The following is a 21,711-nucleotide window of genomic DNA, read 5'->3' as shown; positions in this document are numbered from 1 at the left end:
GATAAGAGATACTGAAATGTTGCTGTTTTTGAAATCTCAGACATGAAGTCCTGCAATCTCTAGAAAAAACACAAATACCTGTTTTAGAAACGCTAGCCATGCTTACAGTCCTAATAGCCACATTGAAATGTCTACCTTTTGTCCTTGTTTTAAAAACAGTGTACAATCCTGCTCAAACAGTGTAAAATCCTGTAGCCAGGCACACACACATACACAGTAACATTGCTTTTGCTCCAAGTGCAAATAATTAATGATGTGTTGAGGCAGAAAGGCAAGAAAAACAGTCTCACAGTCTCAAGCTGTATTTAAATCAAGGTTTTGAAGGAAAATTGGAGCCGCATGAAAATTATATTGGCAAGTTAAAGCTAAAAAATAAGAAAGAAAAAAAAACAGATCGGTAGTTTGCCATGTTTTAATTGGTGCATCTCTTGTTGGCATGACAACTCCAACTACATGGTTCTGCAGGACCATATGTTCATGATGACTTGGTTTTGAGTCATAGGCTAACAAGCTAAATCAGGAGGTGATAAATAGATATCAAATCATTTGCAACAGACACATAATAAAAGTTCCTGAATGAAGATTTATACAGAAATATTTCATGATAACTTCTACTGTATGCTTAATATTTACAAATACACAATTTTCACAATTGCCTCGTTAAGGTTTGAACAAAGCTCAGGGAGGAAAACAAAGACTAAATGCAAAATACAATAGGGTGGGTTTTGATGTAAAATAAAATGCATAAATAGCTTTTCTAAAAATGATACAAATGTTATAATCCAAAAAGAATACAATCAATGTACCAAACCTCCGATTTTCAAAAATAGGAGGTGACAACACTGCAACTGACCTCCCATGCAATAACCTTTTACTTGAGCAGTTATGACGAATGATCTAACCTAACTCACTGCAGCTACACCTATCCAATATATGGGCTTTTCATGACAGAGTGTGTAGGAGGGCAGATTTGGTAAAGAGATGAAAAGGAAAAATTACCCACTTGTCAAACGATATTTCCAGTACATATTGCAATACTGAATGATTTGCAGACAAAGTTCTTGTTGCAGATGGAAATTAGACAAGTCGGGTCAGGCAGCTGTTTATAAATGTTGTCAGAGTCCAAAAATAGGGCAAAGAGGGGATTTGGCGATAAGAGGCAAAGACCTAAACTCAACCAGGGGTTTTAGGCATTCACAGCGATACAAAAGCTGTGCTAAGGAAATGCCGCACATAGCTAGACTCTAACAACCCACGACCACCCACAAGTCTCAGCAACTGAAGCGAACGCCGACACATTCATACACAGGCTTTCCTCGGTTTCCATCAACTGTCACGGCAAAACCACTGTTCCTTTTCCGAGCTCTCTGACCAAAGCAGCAGGTGCAAAAACCACATTTTAAATTTAGCACTTTCAGAGTCTCCATAAAACTAACTTAATTCCCTAAAGTAACTGGTTCTTTGGCCCCAGCAAAGTCTTTAACCCGACACGTAAATTTCTGAGATTAAAAGCTAAACAAAGAAAGCTGGAACTAAAGTTTGATTCCTTAGGATATTGTATTTCTTTAATGATAAAAGGCTTTGTTCAGGTGTTAACTAAAAACTCTATGGGAATTGTGCAAATCTAGGAGGTACTAATACTGCAAGCATCAAACAGTATAAATACAGAGAAAGAAGAATAAGAGTTCAAGCTGCATTTTTTGGAAAGTTAGACTTTGGGTGCTGGAACGATGTCACACCCAAGTTAAGTATGCTTTGCTAAAACAAAAATTACAATATTTTCTGATGCCTATTACTATTAACAATACGAGCAAATTTCTCTCCATTTTATGAAATTACTTAAGAATTGTGCTTATAAATAGGCCTTAGGGCAAAGAGGGGATCCAGCAAACAATTGTTTTAGTAAATGATTATTTTATTACCAATGTTTTTAATTTGATACAAACATTGGCATTTTCTGCAGATTTTTCATTTAACCACTTAAAATTATTTTATACAATATTAAAAATACATAAAATAATTCACTTTTTTTTTTTTTTTATGAATTGAATGCATTTTATTGCCTAAAATGCAGTAACAGCATTTTCTTAGTGCAGTGTTTCTCAATTATTTTCTGTCAGGCTCCCCCTACAGATCACATTTTTTCCTCCTCTTTCCTCTCAGTATAAATGCCTGACGTCACGTAAGCAATCTTCGGTCTTTTAAGCACACCTCTTCCTCGCTCCAGGCAAGAAGGGTGATCTGGTGAGATACCTCACTCATGTTTCAGAGAACCAGGGTTAATTCCTTAACCTAAAGTTCTCTTTCAACATTCGTTTCGGTATCTCACTATGGAATATGGTGACTCCCGTATTGCCAGATAAGCTAACTCGAAGACCAAAAGATGCATCCTGCAGTTATCCAAGTATGCATCCCACGCCCAAGACTGTGTGAGCCAGAGTTGGTGCCGTGACATCCAGTTTATAGAACCTAGTGAAAGTGTGAGGAGTTGCCCAGCTGGCAGCATCACATATGTCCTCCAAAGGTATACCCTGAAACAGTGCCCAGGATGAGGCCATGGAATGAACTCGTAGACCCACAGGGGTTGTAAGGCCTTTGCTCTGATAGGGAATAGCAATAGCTCCAACGTTCCAATGGGAAAGGCGCTGCTTTGTTAGGGGCTTCCCTTTATGTGGTGAAACCCATGACACAAACAGCTGCTCAGATTTGCGAAAACCAGCTGATCCGCAGAGCTCGCACAGGGCAGAGCGTATGCAGTCGTTCATGCTCCTGAGAGGAGAAAGGTGGAGGGCAAAAAGCCATCAACTGCAAAGGGCGATATGGCAAGGCCGGGTTAAAAACCTTTGGTATACAAGCCTGATTGGGTTTGAGTAAAATCTTATGATTCCGTTCAGTAAACCGCATGCAGGAGGGGTTTACTGAAAAAGCTTGAATGTCGTTCACACGTTTGGCAAAAACCAATGCGACTAACAAAGTTGTCTTAAATGAGAGCACTTTAAGCTCAGCCTGCTCCAAAGGTTTGAAAGGTACATGTGACAAGGCATCAAGTACCATCGGTAAATCCCATGAAGGGGTGAGGCTTTTGGAGATTAGTCGGAGCCATCGTGCACCCTTCATGAACTGGCACACCAGAGGACGTTGCCCCACTGTTGGCTGAAATAGCTGCCAAGTATCCTTTGACAGTGGAAAAAGCCAAGTCAGCAGCTCTTGTAGAAATGTCAGAATAACTGACACAGGGCTCTGCATTGCGCTAAACATGGTTTTTGCGTACCAACCCTCAAATGCACGCCATTTTCCCTCAAATGCGCTACGAGTTGAGACTGCTCTTGCGCTCTGAATTGTGTCAATGACGTTCTGAGGAAGCCCATTGGCTGCCAGATTTATCCTCTCACAGGCCAGGCCAATAGAGCCAGGCGTTCCAGATGAGGATGAAATATTTCTTCGCGTGCCTGTGTTAGGAGATCGCTGCGGAGAGGGAGCAGCCACGGCTCACCCTGCAGTAACTGGAAAATCTCTGCTAACCAGTGCTTCCCCAGCCAGCGGGGAACTACCAGGATGAGTGAATGTTTCCTCTCTCGCACCCTGGCGAGGGTAGGAATAATCAGTTCTAGCGGTGGAAAAGCGTACAGGAGAACCGGAGGCCACTCGTGTGCTAGCGCATCAGGAAGAAAAACCTCAGACATTGAGCGTCCTCCTCTGATGCAAAGCGATCTACCTCTGCCATATTTGGGTTACAACCCTGCTATGGAGTCTCCGCTCCTTGTAGCGGGGACTGCCTCTGGACAGCAGGTCTGCACCCCTGTTCATCATCCCTGGCAAATAAGTGGCTGAGTGAGCTGGTCCAGACTATCAGTCTGTGTGTCAGCATGTGTAAATGATGTGAGCACAGGCCTCCCTGCCTGTTGAGGTATGCAACCACCGTTGTATTGTCTGTTCTGACCAAAACAAGGTGCCCTCTGATAAAGGGCAGAAAATGCCTCAGAGCCAGTGTCACGGCTAGGAGCTCCAGACAGTTTATGTGACGCTAACCAGTGTTGGGCATGTTACGGCTCCAGACACAAAGCACAGACAGAATGGGTATCTGCCCCAGGTGCATGTTCTAGTCCAGGTGTGGGCAACTCCAGGCCTCGAGGGCCGGACTCCTGCAACTTTTAGATGCATCTCTACTTCAACACACCCGAGTCAAATAATGAGGTCATTAGCAGGACTTTGGAGAACTTGACTGCACTTAGGAGGTGATTCAGCTGATGGATTCAAGTGTATTGGACCAGGGAGACATCTAAGAGTTGCAGGACACCAGCCCTCGAGGACCAGGATTGCCCACCCCGTTCTAGTCGGTAGTTCGGTCCTGTCCATGGTGAGTACAGGTCCAAGCTTTGTGACTATAAGCTTCGTTTAAAATCAAAGCAAAAAGGCGCAACTAGTTTGGTGACTAACTGCAGCTGATGCTGTTCGGTGACAGACCAGCGGTAGAAGAACTTAGAACAACCAAGCACAGCTATTGAGAAGCGTTCGGCGACCGAGTTGTTAGCTCGCTCTGTGAACAGTTAAGCTAGCTCAATAGTTACCGTACTAGCCGTCTGAGAGTTGCTTCTGGGAGCGATAAGAGGTGTTAGACTGAAGATCGCTTGCTTGACGTCAGGTATTTATCCTGGGAGGAAGGCCCTCCTCGTGGAGACGTCGTCACTTCTACAGGCCAGTGAGGACTGGCATAATGTAATAGAGCTTCTGGGGGACAGTCGCCGAGGGCGTGTCCAGACTTGCGGTGCGGGTCACGTCACTTACCACCGTATCGAAGCTTTTATTAATTTCACGACTTTCTTCCGGCAATATTACGTTTTTATTCAGCCAATATTTAAACTATTCTGCTAATACGACTTCGTTCTCGTAGTAATATGACTGCATTCTTGTATTTGGAAAATAAGACTCTCTTAGCCTTCTCCATCTCTCCTCTATGACAGTAGATACATTTCAAAACATCCGCGCTTGTATCCTTAGCTCCGTTGTTCTCTCCTCTGCTCTGTTTACAACATGGTTGTGTAGCTACTTATACTGGCTGGAACAGGCAGCCTGTTGATTAGTTTGAACACTGCTGCCACCTAGTGGCCGGAGGCTTGTTTATCAGTTAAGCATGACTAAAGACAATGGACTCTTTGCACCTCAGCTTCCGCGTTCGGGGAAAAGCGACTCGATTGTTTCCGATCCAATAAAAATATCATGTTACACTAGGTGCTTGCAGGGCTTGGCCAAGGTTTGTACATCGATCCGAAGCCCCAACAAGTAAACTGGAGAAAGGTTTTAAGATGTACGCCTCGTTATACATTCACTGATACGAAGGTGAGTTTTACTTAAACTTTGTGGTTAACATTAACCTTAGCTTATGCTAGTAGGCAATATTCTCGGATATTGTTCTTGTAAAAATGTGCTATTTAAGTATCTAAACATTCTAACGGACAATGTTTTTTTAATCTTATTTTCAAGCATATTATGTGTGTTTGTTGTCGTTGGTGTCAGAGACTAACGGGGGAGGTTACGGTTCGGGCTTTTAGCTTCCGAAGCCTGACGAAGCACAACAAGCCTCATAGCTTAACAGTAGCGCAGCTCTGGTGTCAGAGTTCTGGTTCAGCTGACTGTTCAGGTTCAAAGTTGCTGCTTTTAGAAAAATATGTCCTTGTCTCTTAAGGTCTTCGTGTTATTTCGTTTTATTACTGTTGCATGTTTCTTGTGAAGAGCTCAGATAGGACGGTGTTTACAGCAGTATGTACAGGCGGATCTGTTTCTCGGCTGTCTGGCTCTGGTCTGCTCTCTCGTTCCCATACACTCGCTCTTTCAGGCTGAATACAGAAGTGATTCCATGGAAATAACTCAGAGAGGCTCCTTTATTTACCATCCGTATCCCCGGTATTTTTAGGCTGATCCGGAGTGAAGTGAAGGCTGCAAACTTTGTGTTGTGCTGTGCAGCGTTAGCTTTAACTGGTAGTGTCACCATCAAGTCACCATCTTCTTAATTCAGGATCGCTTGGAAATTAATGAAAACTTAAAAGCCCATTATATTAGGAAGACAACAATGTTCATAGTATTGCTTTTTTTGCATCTAAAATACGACTTAGTCTTTTCTAGCAGTCATGGTAACTCAAAGCGGAAACAAGTGAGCCGCATTAGCGCCTGGAGATGTGACGTCAACGCCGTAGGTGCAAAGCGCCCATTATAAAGTCCTGCTTCTAGCACTCCTTCCCCCAACACTTCGCCACTATTTGAGAAGTACTGTGTAAGTTTGATCACTTGTAGCAAAGATGTAACTGCAGCTAAATAAATACTTTGTCAACATGTAAAAAGGACCGGTCTTTCTGCTTGACTCAACAGATTAGACCTACACTGTGTTGATGTTGACTATTTTTCCAATTAAGTGATTAAAAATTGGATAGCAAAAGTTGCTTGAAAGTAATCTTGCTTATTAGAATCTCAATTCCCAATAACAGAAGAAATGGAATAAAAAAATCTACATGACTTCACATAAGTTTGGATGTGTTTTATGAAGTCTGGGTAAGTAAACAAAACGAAAAGTAGAAGTGGTCTCTCACCATCAATGTTCAGCATCATCTTCCACATGGCAGGGCGCACAGACTGGTGAAAGCCAAACCAAACTTCCCTCCCTCCTCCCAGAGGATGGTCATAGCCCTCTGGGGCTGAGAAGAAAGATCGGCCAACTGGAGTGTACCTGAACGAAGTGAGGGAAGAATTATTAGAGAAGAGCAAAAGGATTGAAGACGGCTTAGAAAATGTTGAAGGAATTTTAACACAGACGAGAAAGTGAACAAATCAGCAGACTACAAATACGATCAGGAGGTAACAGGAAAATTACATCCTAACTTGAGAGCGTACATCAGGATGTTTTGTTACGGAGTCACATTCACCTTAACTTGAATATAATCTCAGACAGCATCAGTGAAATGAGAAACTGATGACACAGCCTCAGCGCATCCACCTCTCATTACTTTGCACAAAAGACACATTAAATACTGCATGTAGGCCACATTTTATTCTGTGACTCCTGCACTGATGGTGTGTGGAGATGCCAAAGTAATACCTTCAGCCTCCAGCACCTGTGAGCAGAGCTAAATGAAAGGTGCTGATAAAAACAACCTTTTAATAACCCTTTGAAAGAGGTTTTTTATTACAGCTTTGGCAATATTGTGTAGAACTCCGTCTTGTGCTGAGCCTCAGGAAAAAGCTATTGACTGCAAGATAGTATGTTGTTTTGTGAGCATTCATAAAAGATGTGTTTGATTTCCGTTTGGATCAGAGTGCTGATACTAGATCCACTATGGCGACACAAACACATGACATTTACTGAGAATATCTAAGGGGACAAGTTTTATTACATTTTCTATTTTAAGTCGCGATAGAAGAAGTTGAGTGGAGAAAACTCGGGATAGATGCTCTAGTTCCTTGAGGGTAAATTCTTCAATAAAAGTTAATTATCTAAGACTGCTTATAAGTTATTGAAGATTAAAACCTTAATTAGAAAAAAAGCCAATGGAGGAAATGGATCTTTCCAGAAAAATACAGGTAAAAAAATTATAATATTTAACAAAAAAAAATAAAAAATCAGTAGCAGCTCACTTCATGGAGGGCAGGTGTCGCAGGACTACATCCACAGCATGCACAGGGTTGGTGCTGATGGGCTTGTCCAGTTCAAGCGGTTCAGGCATACTGCGGCCCGTCAGCACCTCGTGCAGCATGTGCCAACTGACCAGAGACACAAACTTGATGGAAACTTTAAAGGGACGGTCTTTGCCTCCCTCGCCTGGAAGGGTGACATCAAGGTCCACCTGTGGGATGAAGCAAAACAGTCAAGAAAGACCAAAAAAAGGTGGAGATATTCAATCGATCATTCATTAAACATTTGTATGATTATATTTCGGCTCACCCCCGTCGGTGCCACAGGCAGTGGGTTGGCTGTGTACAAGCTCTTCTTTCCATCATAGACCGGCCTCCGATCTCCAAAAATTGTGACCTTGAAGTGCTGCACCATGGAATCGACCACCTCCCTGTATAATTTTGAGAAGCACATAAGAAACTACAGCATTTATTTCTCCCCAGTTGCTTCTTGTATTGATAATTTAAAGGTCAGACCACAGCCGGCCATCTTCTACTGAAGTTGGGTGATATGTGGTATTAAGGTTTACTGTGGCATCTAAAATTAGTAACTATTGGTTTAAATGCAATTATTTAAAGCTGCTGCAGATATGATGCGTGTCGTGCAAATCCAAGTTTAAACATAACAACCTTCATTTGTTCCTGCAAGTTCTTCAGGCATTGTTGCCGTTTAGTGGTATTTTCTGAAATGAATCACTGTGTGGGAATCACACTCTCTACAAAACAGAGGCCTAATGAAGGTGCAACTTGCACCAATGTACCGCTGAAGCTAACAACTATTTTAGTAATTGATTAAACTATTAATTATTCCGATGATTAATTGGATAAAAAAATTGCACATTCTGCAGATTTTTTTTTATTCACCCATTTACGCATATTTTGGAGAATACTAGAAATAAGTTAAAAATGCTACCATTTCAATTCCTTTTTCAATAAGCACAAACATTTTTGTCTAAAGTGCAATGACAGCATTCCCTTAGCTACAACTATTCCACTTGAATTCTGGGTAGAACATATTTACCGACAAAAAAAGTTTTTTTTATTTTATGAACATGAACTGTGTATTTTTGGCAAAGTTTTAGTTTTGTTACTGCTCAGGATATGTAGATATCTCAGCAATTTGCCTTTTTTCCCCATTGACTATACTGTAGAGCTGATTATTTAAATATTCAATTCATCATAATTAATCTGACTTATCGCTTCAGCCCGACTCAATACATTGATTCAGTAACAATTTTTTATTTGTTTTTTTAATAACTCCTTTAAGTCATAAAACTCAAAATAAACAAGGCAATAAAACATTACTGCAAAAAAAATAAAAAAAAAATGAGCAGATGTCAGAGAAAATGAAGAGGAGAACAGAACAAGCTAAGTAAAACCAACAGCCTCAACATTAAAATACTAATGTGGGAAAGACAAAAGGACAAAGAAGAAGAGGACAGAGTAATATTAGCAGTAATATGTTCTGGATATTCCAGAGAGCCTGTGACAGACCGACCGTGAGAACACCTGCTTTCTTTTATCTAGACTTAGTGCTCCACTTGGAAGGTGGAAATATTTAAGTCTGGTGAAGAGAAAAAGGATGCCACCACTGGCTGAACTAAAGCCCGACAGGAAAAAGTTTAGGTAAGCTAGATTTCAACAATAAGAACAGATTAGTGGAAGGTAAGTCAATGAAAAAAATAACAGCGGTCAGGATATTACAAGGACCTTGTGGTTCACAGAAATTATAAAAACATTTTGAGTTGAAAAGTTTGCAATCATCTTTAAAGAAGTCGGCTAATGTGTGAAAACATCAGGACTACTCTTTCAATTTGCATCCTGGCTACTCTCCAACTTCCGCCATCAAGAAAGAAAAACTTTAAGCACAAATTTTTGCATTAGAAAATCTGCAAAGGTTCACAAAGAACCAAGTCTTGGAACAGTTTAAATTTATTTCCCTGGAAGTGATTGTCACAAACAATTAGAACATTTTCTTCTTTTTTTGGTTTCCTCAAAGATGATTGTTCACTGCTATCCTGTCAGATTTACCAATGTGGTTCACAGTTTTAGTCATTTCAGCAATCTCTTCTTTAGTGTTTGTTGCTTCACTAAAAACTGGAACCCTGAGAAGCACAAGGACACATTTCCCACAAATACAAGTGGAGTCAACGGAGTACTTGAGAAAAAAGCTACTCCCAGCAGCAGTTAAGGTTAAATCCCTTGATGAATCATGGCACTACTTTGCCAAAAGCAGACTAACCCATTTCTGCTTAGCTGAATCCAGGTCAGGACGCCTTGTTTTTTTTTTTTTTGTTTTTTTTTAATTGGCGCTTTAGTCATTACAACAAATATATAATAAAAATACTTCAAATTTAAAATGCAGGATGTGGTGTGTGTCATGGTGTGCACTGACTCAGAGCATTGATGGCTTTTGGAAAAAGCTACTCATGCGTCTAGTAGTCACACATTTTAACCGGCTTGTGGCGCCTTTAGCAGGGCAGAGGGTCAAACGAGTAGTTGACAAGTTGAAAGCTGAATTGAAGAAAAGAAAAACCTTCTGGCTCTGGGACAGTGGTGGATGTTTCTAATATTCATCACTCAGGAAAGAACCAACCAATGACGTGAGTCATGTTCATGAACATCTGTTTAGCTGGAAGTGATTTTGAGTTGGACTCCATTTCTAAAGGAGCTTCTGACAGGAAGAGGTCACCAGTACCTAGATTTATATGTTAACTAGATAATACAAACAAATGTACCCACTTACTGCCAGCTGTGCAGCATTAGATAGCAGTAAAATGCCTTGTTTTAAACAGATGGAAGTGATTTCCATTAGCAGAGCCAGATCTTACCTGTTCACTCGACGTGGGCACTTGTCAGGCTTGATGTCGACCTCGTAGAGGTAGACATCCATCTTTGGGATTTCCACCTGGAAGCAGTTGGCCAGCAGCTTGATTGGCTTCCCCATGGTGCCATAGCCAGGCCGCCGAGGCATGGAGAACAGGGCCTGGGGCCCAACGGCTCCTGAGAGGAGAACAAAAATATAAGGAATATAATAAAAACAGTCTTTGTGTGGATCAGATTCAAGTCACTCAGGCCAGAAACATAAAAAAAAAACGTGACTCATAAAACATACTAAAACTTGAGCAATAATAACTTTTCAACAGTTCTGTAATGCACACTACATACAGCGCAAAAGGTACTCATACCCCTTGCTACAAACACTTGAATAGATTTTGTAGGGATTTGGTGTGATAGAGCAACAGAAAGAAGTGCATGACTGTTTAGCAGAAAGAGTAGGATAAATACTTTTCACAATATTTCACAAATAAAAAAATGACAGGTTTGGCCTTATCCAGTCAATTCATAGTAGAATCACCTTTTGGTCCAATCACAGCTCCAAGTTTTTTGGGGTCCATCTGACTAATTGAAACTGGTGAACTGTTGCCTCATTTTTATGTTTTTTATTTATTTTATTTTTTTGCAGCCTCCAACAGATTTTCTTCCAGAATTGCTTTTCTAAAAATCAACTGACTATCCTCCCTGTTCTTCATGAAGAGAAGCAAACAGCATTGTGCATCTGTTGATCCATCCATCTACTGACTATGGATATTATTTTTATAACCTGATGCTCCTTTATACTTGTTCACAACTTTATTCCAGACTGTCTGGTGTGGTTGTTGATCTTCATGAGCCGTTTGCCCAACAATGTTTTCCAGCAAACCACTGAGGCCTTAATATAGAAACAAATATAAACATATGTATTTAGACTCAGATTAAATTACACACCGGTGGACTATTTTCTAATTTGGTGACTGAATACAACGGGCTGCTCTGGATTTTACCTAATGGTATCAGACTAAAGCTGACTGGACAATAATAACTCTTAGGGTTTTGTTTGTAAAAATATATTTTTTTCTTACATCTTTTAATGAGGTACTTTGTGTTGGTTAATCTTTCAAAAGAAATTACAAAACAATTAATTGCTGTTTGTGATTTTAGTGAACTGTGTAAAATTTTAAGGCGTATTAGTTATTTTCTTTGACTGTGTAGATGTTCATTTAAATCAATTCTACTGTTTTTGCTGATAATCAGATAAATGTGTATTAATAAAATCACTTTAAAATGATGAAAAGTTAAAAGAAAACAATAGTGCACCTAATGATTAAAAACAGAAATACTGCACTGGTAGGAAGAAATTACATATTAATGAGGTTACTGATGATTTAATCGTTTCCTTTTTAAAATTAAATGAAGTATTTTAGAATTTCAATTGAATCTGAATGACTGTCTCACTGTAATTACTAAACAAAGCAAAGATACTGAAAATGTCCCGACAAGGTCATGTGTATGGGGGAAATGCCAACAAATCCGACACATCACATGCTGACATTTCTAATCATGAAAAACCCACAAACACACTGCACCCTCCACAAAACTGCATCTTTGCAAGTTTAATATCAAACATGATCAATGCTGACGATCAAAAAAAAGCGGAGAATGTCTGGCATTTCAAGGCACACCAACCCTGAAGGAAACCCTGTCAACTTTCAGCTTTGGTTTATTTGAATATGTGAATTGAGTGAATCAGCAGTAAGAGACACAATCAAAATGTTTGCAAAGAGCTCTTCCCTCTGCCATTTTAGACTACCAATTCTATTCCATTTCACTGCCATGCAGGCAGAAAGCATATGCCTCAAAGAGGTAAATATCTGATCAAAGTGTGTCAAGGGTTTCCAAACTTCTAAGCTCTAAAGAACAAAATTCAAGCACATAATGACTAAAAACAAAAACGTGACACATGGCTGCCTTTAGAGCGATAGAAAAAAAGAGACGCGAATGTCTGAAGCATGAGTCACTTTGATCCTTAAACTGTTATTTTCCACTTTAATCCGCGACAATCTTGTTGAGGCTATTTAGGCTCTGCTGAGGCTTGCAACGCCTCATCAAAGCCGAGAACACCAACTTTTTGCTGACATCACAGCTTACTGTACTGTTTGTACTACTCCAACGATTGTATCATTCTGCTATTGTTATGAAACATTCATCTTCATACAGGAACTCATTGAAGGCTCGCCTATTTGCCTGGCTGGTGCTGCTTTGTTTACTCTCCCTCCCCATCAACCCATGGTGCTTTCATTTCAACTTTCCCCACAGCTTCAGCGCTCCTGACCAAAAAAAGGTGCCTGTTATGTGTCACTGAAAAATAAGAGTCATGTTTGAGCGTGTGATTCATCTCCGATTTGACTCACGGGTCCCACATGTGTAGGCTGCAGTTGAAAGCTGCCCTCAGGGGGAAGTTCATAGAAAATCTCCCCACAACAAAAAAGAAACCTGAAGTGAGGTAACATCACACAATGTGAGCTTGTTTATTTACAGTCGGGACGCGTTTTTTGTTGTTGTTTTTCCTGTGGAAAATGACTAGGTTGATGAAAGGGTAAAGACTTAGAATTACTTGAATAAAATGTGCAAAAAAAAAAAAAAAAAAACGAGGGAAGGCTGGAAATTCTGTTACAACTATGTGCAAATTAACTGTTTGGTAATTTGTGAAACTTGTGTAGTGAGCCCACACAATAGCTCTGAAAACAGGCATCTATTAAGAGATATTTATAGAAATAAGATGCTGCTCTTGATTTTCTAGCTCACTAAAAATGTTCTTCCAGGATAGTTGGGAGTGGCATGATTATAGAAGAGGCGGGGTTGATGTTCTGTGGTTTTTATTGGCGTCTTGGAACTGGCCTCTACTCGGTGTGAGTCACAGGGCCACCACCACAGAAGAAGAAATGCGCTAAAGCACCCAGCTTTTGAACTCATCAATAGATTAGCCCGAGTAGTAATGATAGCATCTTAAATCTTTAGAAACCTCCTCCTACTGCCGCAAGTTGGTTTGTCTTCAGTCTGAAACCCACACATATAGTAATTTATAGAAGTGGTATTAAACAACAAGACTGCAGGAAATTCAGTTTTTGTTTTTACAGAGAACAACACAGTCAGAGTGGTACTTTTTTTGGGCATTTTACACAAACTCAACCACATGATTTTCAGCTTTAAACAAACTCCTTTTTACATTGCAGAATTACTCACTAGATGTTCAAAAATGTGCCTCTGTAAATGGAAACTTACTACAAGCTGAGGTGACATGCTCAGATTCAAAACAAAACCTCTTTAACCAATTCGCACCCTCCACCCATTTTCTGTATATCAGCTTTGTCATTTTAGTCATTCTTATTTCCCTTTTAGATCTAAGAAACCCAATTTATAGTAGAGCGCTTACTATTGTAGTCAAGCATTTTCATGTGTTCTTGATTAATAATCAGAATCAGCTTTATTGGCCAGGTTTGTGAACAAAGAAACAACCACCAAGGAATTTGACTCCTGTTTCACCCAACAGCATACAGACAATAAAAATATGTAAAACTTTAAAAATGAAAACAATAAAAAGAATATGCACATGTGTAATACACCTAATTTTAAAATAAATAAAGAAATTAAATAAATATTTGACCTTTACTTATTTAGTTGTAATTTATTTTCTTTTTTTTTTCTTGGAAAGAAAATATTTTTCCTGTGAATTGCTGTTGTCTAAATATAGCGAGCGTCTATCCTGTAGAGGGGTTATTATTTAAAACCCAAATCTCTACAGAGAACACGCAGCACAGTAGTTCACACTGTTCCAAAATACCAGGAGCTTGAGAAAACCCACTTTAGTCAAAGCACTCATTCACCTGTGAACACACAGAACTGCTTAATAATACACACGTGGGAGGCAACAAGCTGAGAGCCTGAAAATTTAACAAGCATGTCACAGATGTTTATTGAAGCCATTTATGAACCTGGCAGTAATGACTCAATAAAACAAAGCCGATAACGGGATCGCTATGTACCGCTTCTTCAGGGAGACGTAACAAAGTGATCTTCTAAAAGTAAAATAAACGGCAGGACTAGTTGCTCTGAAAGAAGGGATCATGTCTAACCCAGGAAAAAGGAGAGTTCACTTTTGATGAAAGTGTTAATTTATGCAAGTCCAGCTGTGTTCAACAATGTGATTCTGGCAACTGGAAATTTGTCTTACTTGTAAGCAACAGAAAAGTGCAGTCAGTTGACTGACGGTGTGCAGCAACAGGTGTTGCATTGCACTGTGCTTCAAAAAGCCAGAGAAACTGTGGTTGTTTCTGTAGCATCTCATTAAGATCAATATGATGGAACATTAGTGCACAAGATGCTGCACAAAGCCACAAATTCACTCCTTTACACCTTCTGATTGTTAATAATCTCCGTGAACGACTTTAGAGAAATCAAAAGTTTACCTAACAATGCTGCACCCCATGTTTCTGCTTTAGAAATCGAGAGTGAAAACTTGGATGAACTTTTGGTTAATTACCGGAAGGATACGCCTTCATAAACAAAGGCATAGGTCGAGGCAGATCAGATCTTCCTACTATACATCAGTGTGGTTTCGTTTCCTTAGACATGCAAACACAAAAGTGAGAGAACATTTAACCACAATCAGCTTGCAAAGATGCAGTTTTCTGCTGTTTAATATAGTCAGCTGGCATTATGCGATCTTTTTGTGGTCTTACAACTATACTGATTCCAAAGCTTCTAAGGGAGATTTCACAACAGATAATCAGGTAGCCTCGGTTCCATTGCGGACCAATGTTGCAGCATTTGTTACATATTCAGCTGGTGCAATTCGTTTTCACACTGAACCGTGTCCATCCAACAAAACCCTTTAACTTGTTCATCCCCTCGCCTGTGATGGCGCTGCGCCAAGAACCACTAAAGAAACAACGCAAAAACCTCTGAAGACGACACAAAGCTACTTCCTTCTCCACAAAATGTAAACACAGGTTGTAGGACTTCTCTTTTGTCTTTGGCAGAAGATCTAGAGTCATTTCTCCTGCTAGCGCTAGACTCAAGTGTTTGTTTTGGTTGAAATTATCCAAGATACCTTGCAATAATTGTTACTTTCTTGGTTTTGGAGTGAACACCAGTCTACTTGACATTCATGTATGCATTCGAACCACACTAGAGTTCACTTTAATCAAACAGAGACCACAGTTTTTAGTTGGACCAATGTTCACTTTTTTGGTTTGCATTGTCGTTAGAGTATACGTCTGCATATGAACCGGACTTTCTAGGAAAAAAAAACTAGAGTATTATTAAAGCAAGTTTAATAAGGCAGGTGTGAATTCACTTCAATAGTATCTCTAATGTAGAAAATCTCAGTATTTTCATACACAACATGTAATCTCAATGCATTTCTCAAACCTCTGTTTTTTTTGGTGCAAGTCAATCAGACCGCTCATCAAACTAATTGTGTTCAACATGAGCCGAGTCTGGCTGCAACACAAGTGCCCACTTAACACCAAAAGCTAACCTGATGGGATAAATTATTTAGTAGAAACGTCAATACGCACTGAATAAAAAAAAGTTACTTTCAACACTACCAAAAAAAAAAAAATCACTTTAGGTTTTATCAAATGATTATTATGTAGCATAATAAGGAAACTAAAAATTGCACGCATGTGTGCATGTGGCAGAAATAATTCAGTTTTCAACTTTATAGTGCAGCAGTAATCGAGACGCATTTTTCCTTGAAAAATGTTGCAGAAACATCTCAGCAATGTGAACTCATTCCACTCGGTTGCCTTGTAACACAACACAGTCACACTGTAAACAGTGGGCCGGGAGCCAAGGAAACTGCATGGTGAGAAGCCAGGCTGACATCCACTCACTGCAAACCCCCTCCGCCACGTCCCTCCCGTACACAAACGGCCACTCTCACACTGCTGACGCCAACACGCAAGTCCACAACGCAACACACACACGCACACAATACAGCTGTTGTACTTCTAATCCGGAGAGGCCTGAACGTTAGGAACAGGACGAGAGCTCAGTAACCAGGCACAATGGCGTCAGTCACAACCGGCCGAACCTAGAGACGCGCTTGCTCACAGAAAGACTGAAAGCTTCTGGGAGGACTGATGCCTGTCCCACACATCGCTACTCCTCCTTCCCGCTCACTCCATCAACCTCAGAGACAGCGTGCTGCATCTCGCACCCAGGAGAGTCACTGCCACTCTTGGCTACGGATAAACACCAGTCGGCCGTCACGTACCGACAGGTTGACAAGGGTATGCTCGGTCACAACAATGTGCAAATATGTTGAAATCCCTTCTGCACCACCTTCAATGCAAAACCTGGGCTTAAAAAAAGAGCAAACAACAAGCATCTTACGCAAATATTTTCAGAAAGCGTGTGAGGGAGGAGTTAGTGAGCCTAATGCCAGACCAGAGTAGGTCGCAAAAGGGAATTCATGGCAGTTTGACAGTAGTAGGTGATGATTGACAAAGAAAACCTAGATGAGGGATGTCAAAAGTGTGGCCCAGGGCCTATTGAGGCCCTTGGAATAATTTTGTTTGGCTACAAACCATAGATGAAGTATGAAACACATTTGGTCCTCCAGGAAATGGAACTGCTGTAGATGACAGCCTCGTTTGTCATCTTAAATGGAATATTTTTGTTATTCATATTTATTAAGGCAAATATCTGAGACCCATTTTGAGACCTTCAATAACCAGTGGGCTAAATGAGGCCTTCTGCATTGCTGGTCCAGCCTGACAGGCTGAGCAGACACAGGCTCATTTACTTATAATGTTGAGTTACGTGTGATTAAAGTACACATAGGTACTAAAACAGGAAAATTAATTAAATCTATAATTCAATTATGGCTTTAAACAATCACAGAACTATTATGAATGGCAAAAATATAGTATTAAAAGAAGGGCTGCCTAATATTTTGAATTGCAATCACAATGTCAATATCAATATTTGCAAAATCTAAATCGCAGAGGACTCCTAGGATGCAATAGTTGATGGGATATCATATTTCAAGGCCATGCATTTGTACTCTGCCAGCCAGTAATATATTTGGACAGATTATAAGGCAATAGCAGCTGTGGATGCTCAACCTGTCATCTGTAACGCCTGATTTGCCCCCAAGAAAGTGGACAGAAAATTGTAAACAACAGGAAACTGTTACTTCAAGATAACTGATAATTTAGCAACAGTATCACAATTAAAGGGTTTTGTGATTAATAAAAGTAATTCTAAACCTAGTCAACATGTGGATGCTAAGATGATATTAATCATCTTAACATTTAAGAAGCACATTAAAAATGCAAGATTCTTGTAACGGTGAGGGGGGGAAAACTACATTTGGAGTAACAAGTAGTCTGAGCCGTTCTTTGAATTATTAACTTTGAACAGGTTTTGTATCTGAAAATAAAAATGTTCTTACCTGCATGAACTTTACTTCCTCTAAGTTTTTATTTGCGCTCTTTACACCACACTGAATACATTAACACATTGCCAAAGGAGCCCAAGTTAACATTTAAGAGATGTGGCTACTAATCAACATTTTAACTAACTTCTGATGCACTGAATAAATTCAAATGACCAACAGAGTGATTTCTATCATTCAGTGAGGCTCAAAGCAGAAAATGCAGGCTTTTACTTCAAGGTCCAATTTTCCTGTCCATAACTTTTCTATGCATTCTGTTAGTGTAGAAACAGTATGAGTAATTGTTACTTTTCTGTTTTCATATAAATGTAAACAGATTTTGTAATAAAGCTAATCTAATTTTTTGTAAATATTTTGAAAAAAAAAAAAAGCTATGCTGGCAATGTGATACAAAAATGTAATGTTTTAAGTTAAATTTTATATAAAAAGGATAATGAAAGAAATATTTAAAAAATAGATTAAGCATTTAAGTAAGCACTAATCTTATGCAAAACCATTAATAATCTGAATGAAAAACAAACGAATCCAACAGCAGTTACCCTTATTAACAAAAACTGGTCAGATCCAACGTCCCTATTATCAATGATACATTTTTGTTTAGCACAGCAATGAACACCCCCCTTAAAGACTATAAGGTTTAACTGCTTTCTCCATAGAAACCAACAACAATATGGCGATAGTTAGCCTTATGGGTGGTTGGGACCGCAGATGTGGGGGGGGTTAGACCATTGTCAACAGGCAGCTTGAATGAACTGAGTATTATGAGGAGAGACTGCAAATCAAGTGCTAAGCCCTCCCTCAAAGCCGACCCTACTGTCTGTACAAAATCCACAGAGAATCGACCTACAAGGAGAATGACAGGGAAGGCAGAGTTTCCCACTGGGGCACAGAGAGGGAAACAGAAGCAGTAACCAAGGAAGAGAAAGAGGAGTTGGGCTGGGGGTGGAGGGGTCGGAACCGTCTGTGAAAAAAAAAAAGAAAAAAGAAAAAAAAAAGAGCGGGAATGAGAGGACTGAACAAAGGCAGCTATAAAATAGGAAAAGAAAGTTGCAGGAAAATGAGAGCATGCTTAAAAACACCAACAGATTTCTTATTTTAGGCGTCCAATAAATGTTTCACTTCTGTGTTTTCTACAAAGACCACCTCAAGCTTTAGCTCATATTGAGCTGATTCATCTCTAGCCAACTCAAATCCCACCTGGGTAAAATGTGACAGGTGGATAGTTGAAGGTGGGGATCCCCCCCCACTTCCGCCTGCTGTGCTGTGAAAAGCCATCTCATTGTCTTTCCAGTAAATGAACCATAACATGTAATCCAAGGTTTAAAACCAGAAGCAAGATAGTTTCCATCTTAACTTTGAAGACTTTCGAATGGATTCTGTTCAGTACAAAAACAACCAGCCAGAAGAATGAGACAGAAATCTTTAGATGGAAGATCATTTCTGGGCAAGATATCTTACCTCTTGAAGTTTTTGACTGATAAACATCAAGAACAAATCACATTCATTTCTTTGGTTAAATACTATTCTGCCAGACGAGAGTCAAAATGTTTTTTTGTTTTGTAATTTTGCATATCTGAGATTAAGGGCTAAATATCCTAATCAAATAATCTTGATTTAGTCAGAAATGAAATCAAGGTTATTTGTCACAATTTGTTTTCCCCCCACTTCATAAATTTAAGAGCTTTGCTTCACACATTGTTTTTCAGGAAGAAATAGCTGTCCTTCCAAACAAAGCAGAAGAATAAAATCAAAGCATCTAATGCTGTCTTTTTTGTTTTTTGCTCCCCAAATGCGATTATCATGGTAAAGGCTGGAAAAGCATTTTGTTGGGGGTGAGACAGATTCATTATTGGTGGTTCTCAACCCTGGTCCGCATGAGCCTATTAATCACACATTTATTGAAGCCAGGTGTGTGGAAGCAGGAAAACACCTAAAACATGCAGGACACTGGTCCCTGAGGACCAAAGTTGGGAAACACTGCTTACCGATTCCCTACTTTAAACCAATGCCAAAATATTTCCATTCTGAACAGGATTCATTCATGTGTTACTAAAGTTGAAATTTGACAAGTTACTGTAGTATAATTTTGTAGATTATATTCTTTGTGATCGTCTGAAACTGAAATTTCTTTCAAACTTGGAACAAATATTAAAACAGCCCCACCAGAAATGTTGCCAAATGTCAATTAGTTACAGCAAAAGTAGGATTAAAGTATTTCCCTTTCACATCTTGTTTCAAGTAAGAGGATTATACAAATTAGAAGGTTTGTAGAAAATACAAAACAAAAATGGATGGGCCTTCACATTTTTCTTAATATGACAGGGCTTGTTTTATGCCATGGCAAAATAAAAAATTAACAATAACCTGACGTGCTGTGTTAACATCAATGTTGTTAAATTAATTTCATTTTTTTTACGCTTCAAAAGCATTTACTTCTTACAGCCCTCATGCCAAGCTCTTGGGAACGATGGGCCCCATGGTAAATATACTTGGTACTATTGAGACACATCTAAATGGGCGAAGTGATCAATAAGCATTTCCCTCACACCATTCTCCAGACCACAGACTGACCGGTGGAAGGCCGCCCCTTTTAAACATTCACCCAAGATCAGACCTCAACGGTCAGCATGCAGAAACACAAGATGACCAATTAACTAACACACACAGCATATCATCAACTCAAACTTGCGTCTGTATTAATGCATTTCAAAATGAAAACACCAGAAATGTTTAACTAACTAAATGTCAAGTTGGATAGTGGTATAGTCAGTGAAACTCCATGTGTTGTGTTCTCAGAGCCCTGAGCAAACACATCCACTGCTGGCAGCTCTCCAGGTCTGCTTTTATGACAACCGTGCTGATTGAGGAGCTGGAGGGGTAAACTACAGTAAACAAGCCAGGAGTTTATTAGGATATTGGGTTAAATTTTTCCCAGTAATCGCTTTCAAGCATTCTACTGTGCAAGGTTTTTAGTGCGCCTGTCAGAATGTTAAAACTTAGATAAAAGTAACAGAATTTCAATATGAGACACCGAGTTGTTTCTAGGATTTGGATAACATTCATTCACTTCTGCATTTGTCTGAGGCATCCGTCTGTCACCATATGTTGGTGGGAAAACACCTTGCAGTCCCTGTTGCTGTTAATGCTGGGAAGCTGAAGGAGGCTGAGGTGCTAACAGGAGAACAGGCAACAGAGAGGGATCTCCTCTCGAAGGAGGCGGGAGTGGGCAACGGACCAGCTCCAGTATCACATATCACTGGCTAATCAAGAGAACCTTGCATTCAGTTTATGGTCACATAAGAGGAAAGCTTCCGCTACAATGGAGACAAAGCCAGGTGGTTCAAAACTGTTTAACGGCCACCTTGATCAAGGTGGCCGCCGTTTGGTTCTCACCAAGTCTGGACAAAGATGAGTAAAAGTCTAAATTAAACATTACGGTAACTAAAATGACATTTTTTAAAATAGATTTTTTTTTAAAGTTAGAAGAAATCTATTTCAGTTTCTGGGACAAAATATTTTATAAGTAGAGATTTTCTGATTATAAAGTAAACGAATAAAATAATTTATTATACTCATTATTGTTGTTGTTATTATTATTAATTCCTGTTTGTGATACAATCAGTGGTTATTGTTAATTTTTTGGTCCAGCAAAATTGTGTTGGAGGAATTACCAAAATACTCTTAATGTTCTTCATCAAAAATTTACTGATTTCCCACACAATGTCCGAATATCATGACATTTTAAAAAAATATATTTTATATCATTT

At 39.5% G+C, this 21,711-nt stretch overlaps 1 protein-coding gene across 2 annotated transcripts in view; it reads right to left on the bottom strand.

Moving 5' to 3' along the window:
* Positions 1-21,711, bottom strand: part of ago3a (argonaute RISC catalytic component 3a) — a 39,246-nt gene that overhangs the window by 15,721 nt on the left and 1,814 nt on the right. For both annotated transcript variants that reach the window (XM_008431070.3, XM_008431071.3), the window contains exons 2-5: positions 10,491-10,662; positions 7,931-8,051; positions 7,624-7,832; positions 6,582-6,718 (exon numbers count right to left, since the gene is read on the bottom strand). In XM_008431070.3, the coding sequence (XP_008429292.1) occupies positions 6,582-6,718; positions 7,624-7,832; positions 7,931-8,051; positions 10,491-10,662 (639 nt within the window). The remainder of the gene's footprint in view (positions 1-6,581; positions 6,719-7,623; positions 7,833-7,930; positions 8,052-10,490; positions 10,663-21,711) is intronic.

Source organism: Poecilia reticulata, chromosome 16 (assembly GCF_904066995.2).
Source record: "Poecilia reticulata chromosome 16, P_reticulata-male-v2, whole genome shotgun sequence".
Taxonomy (NCBI): Eukaryota; Metazoa; Chordata; class Actinopteri; order Cyprinodontiformes; family Poeciliidae; genus Poecilia; species Poecilia reticulata.
Note: the sequence above shows the minus strand (reverse complement) of the source record. Positions and strands in the feature narration are given on the sequence as shown.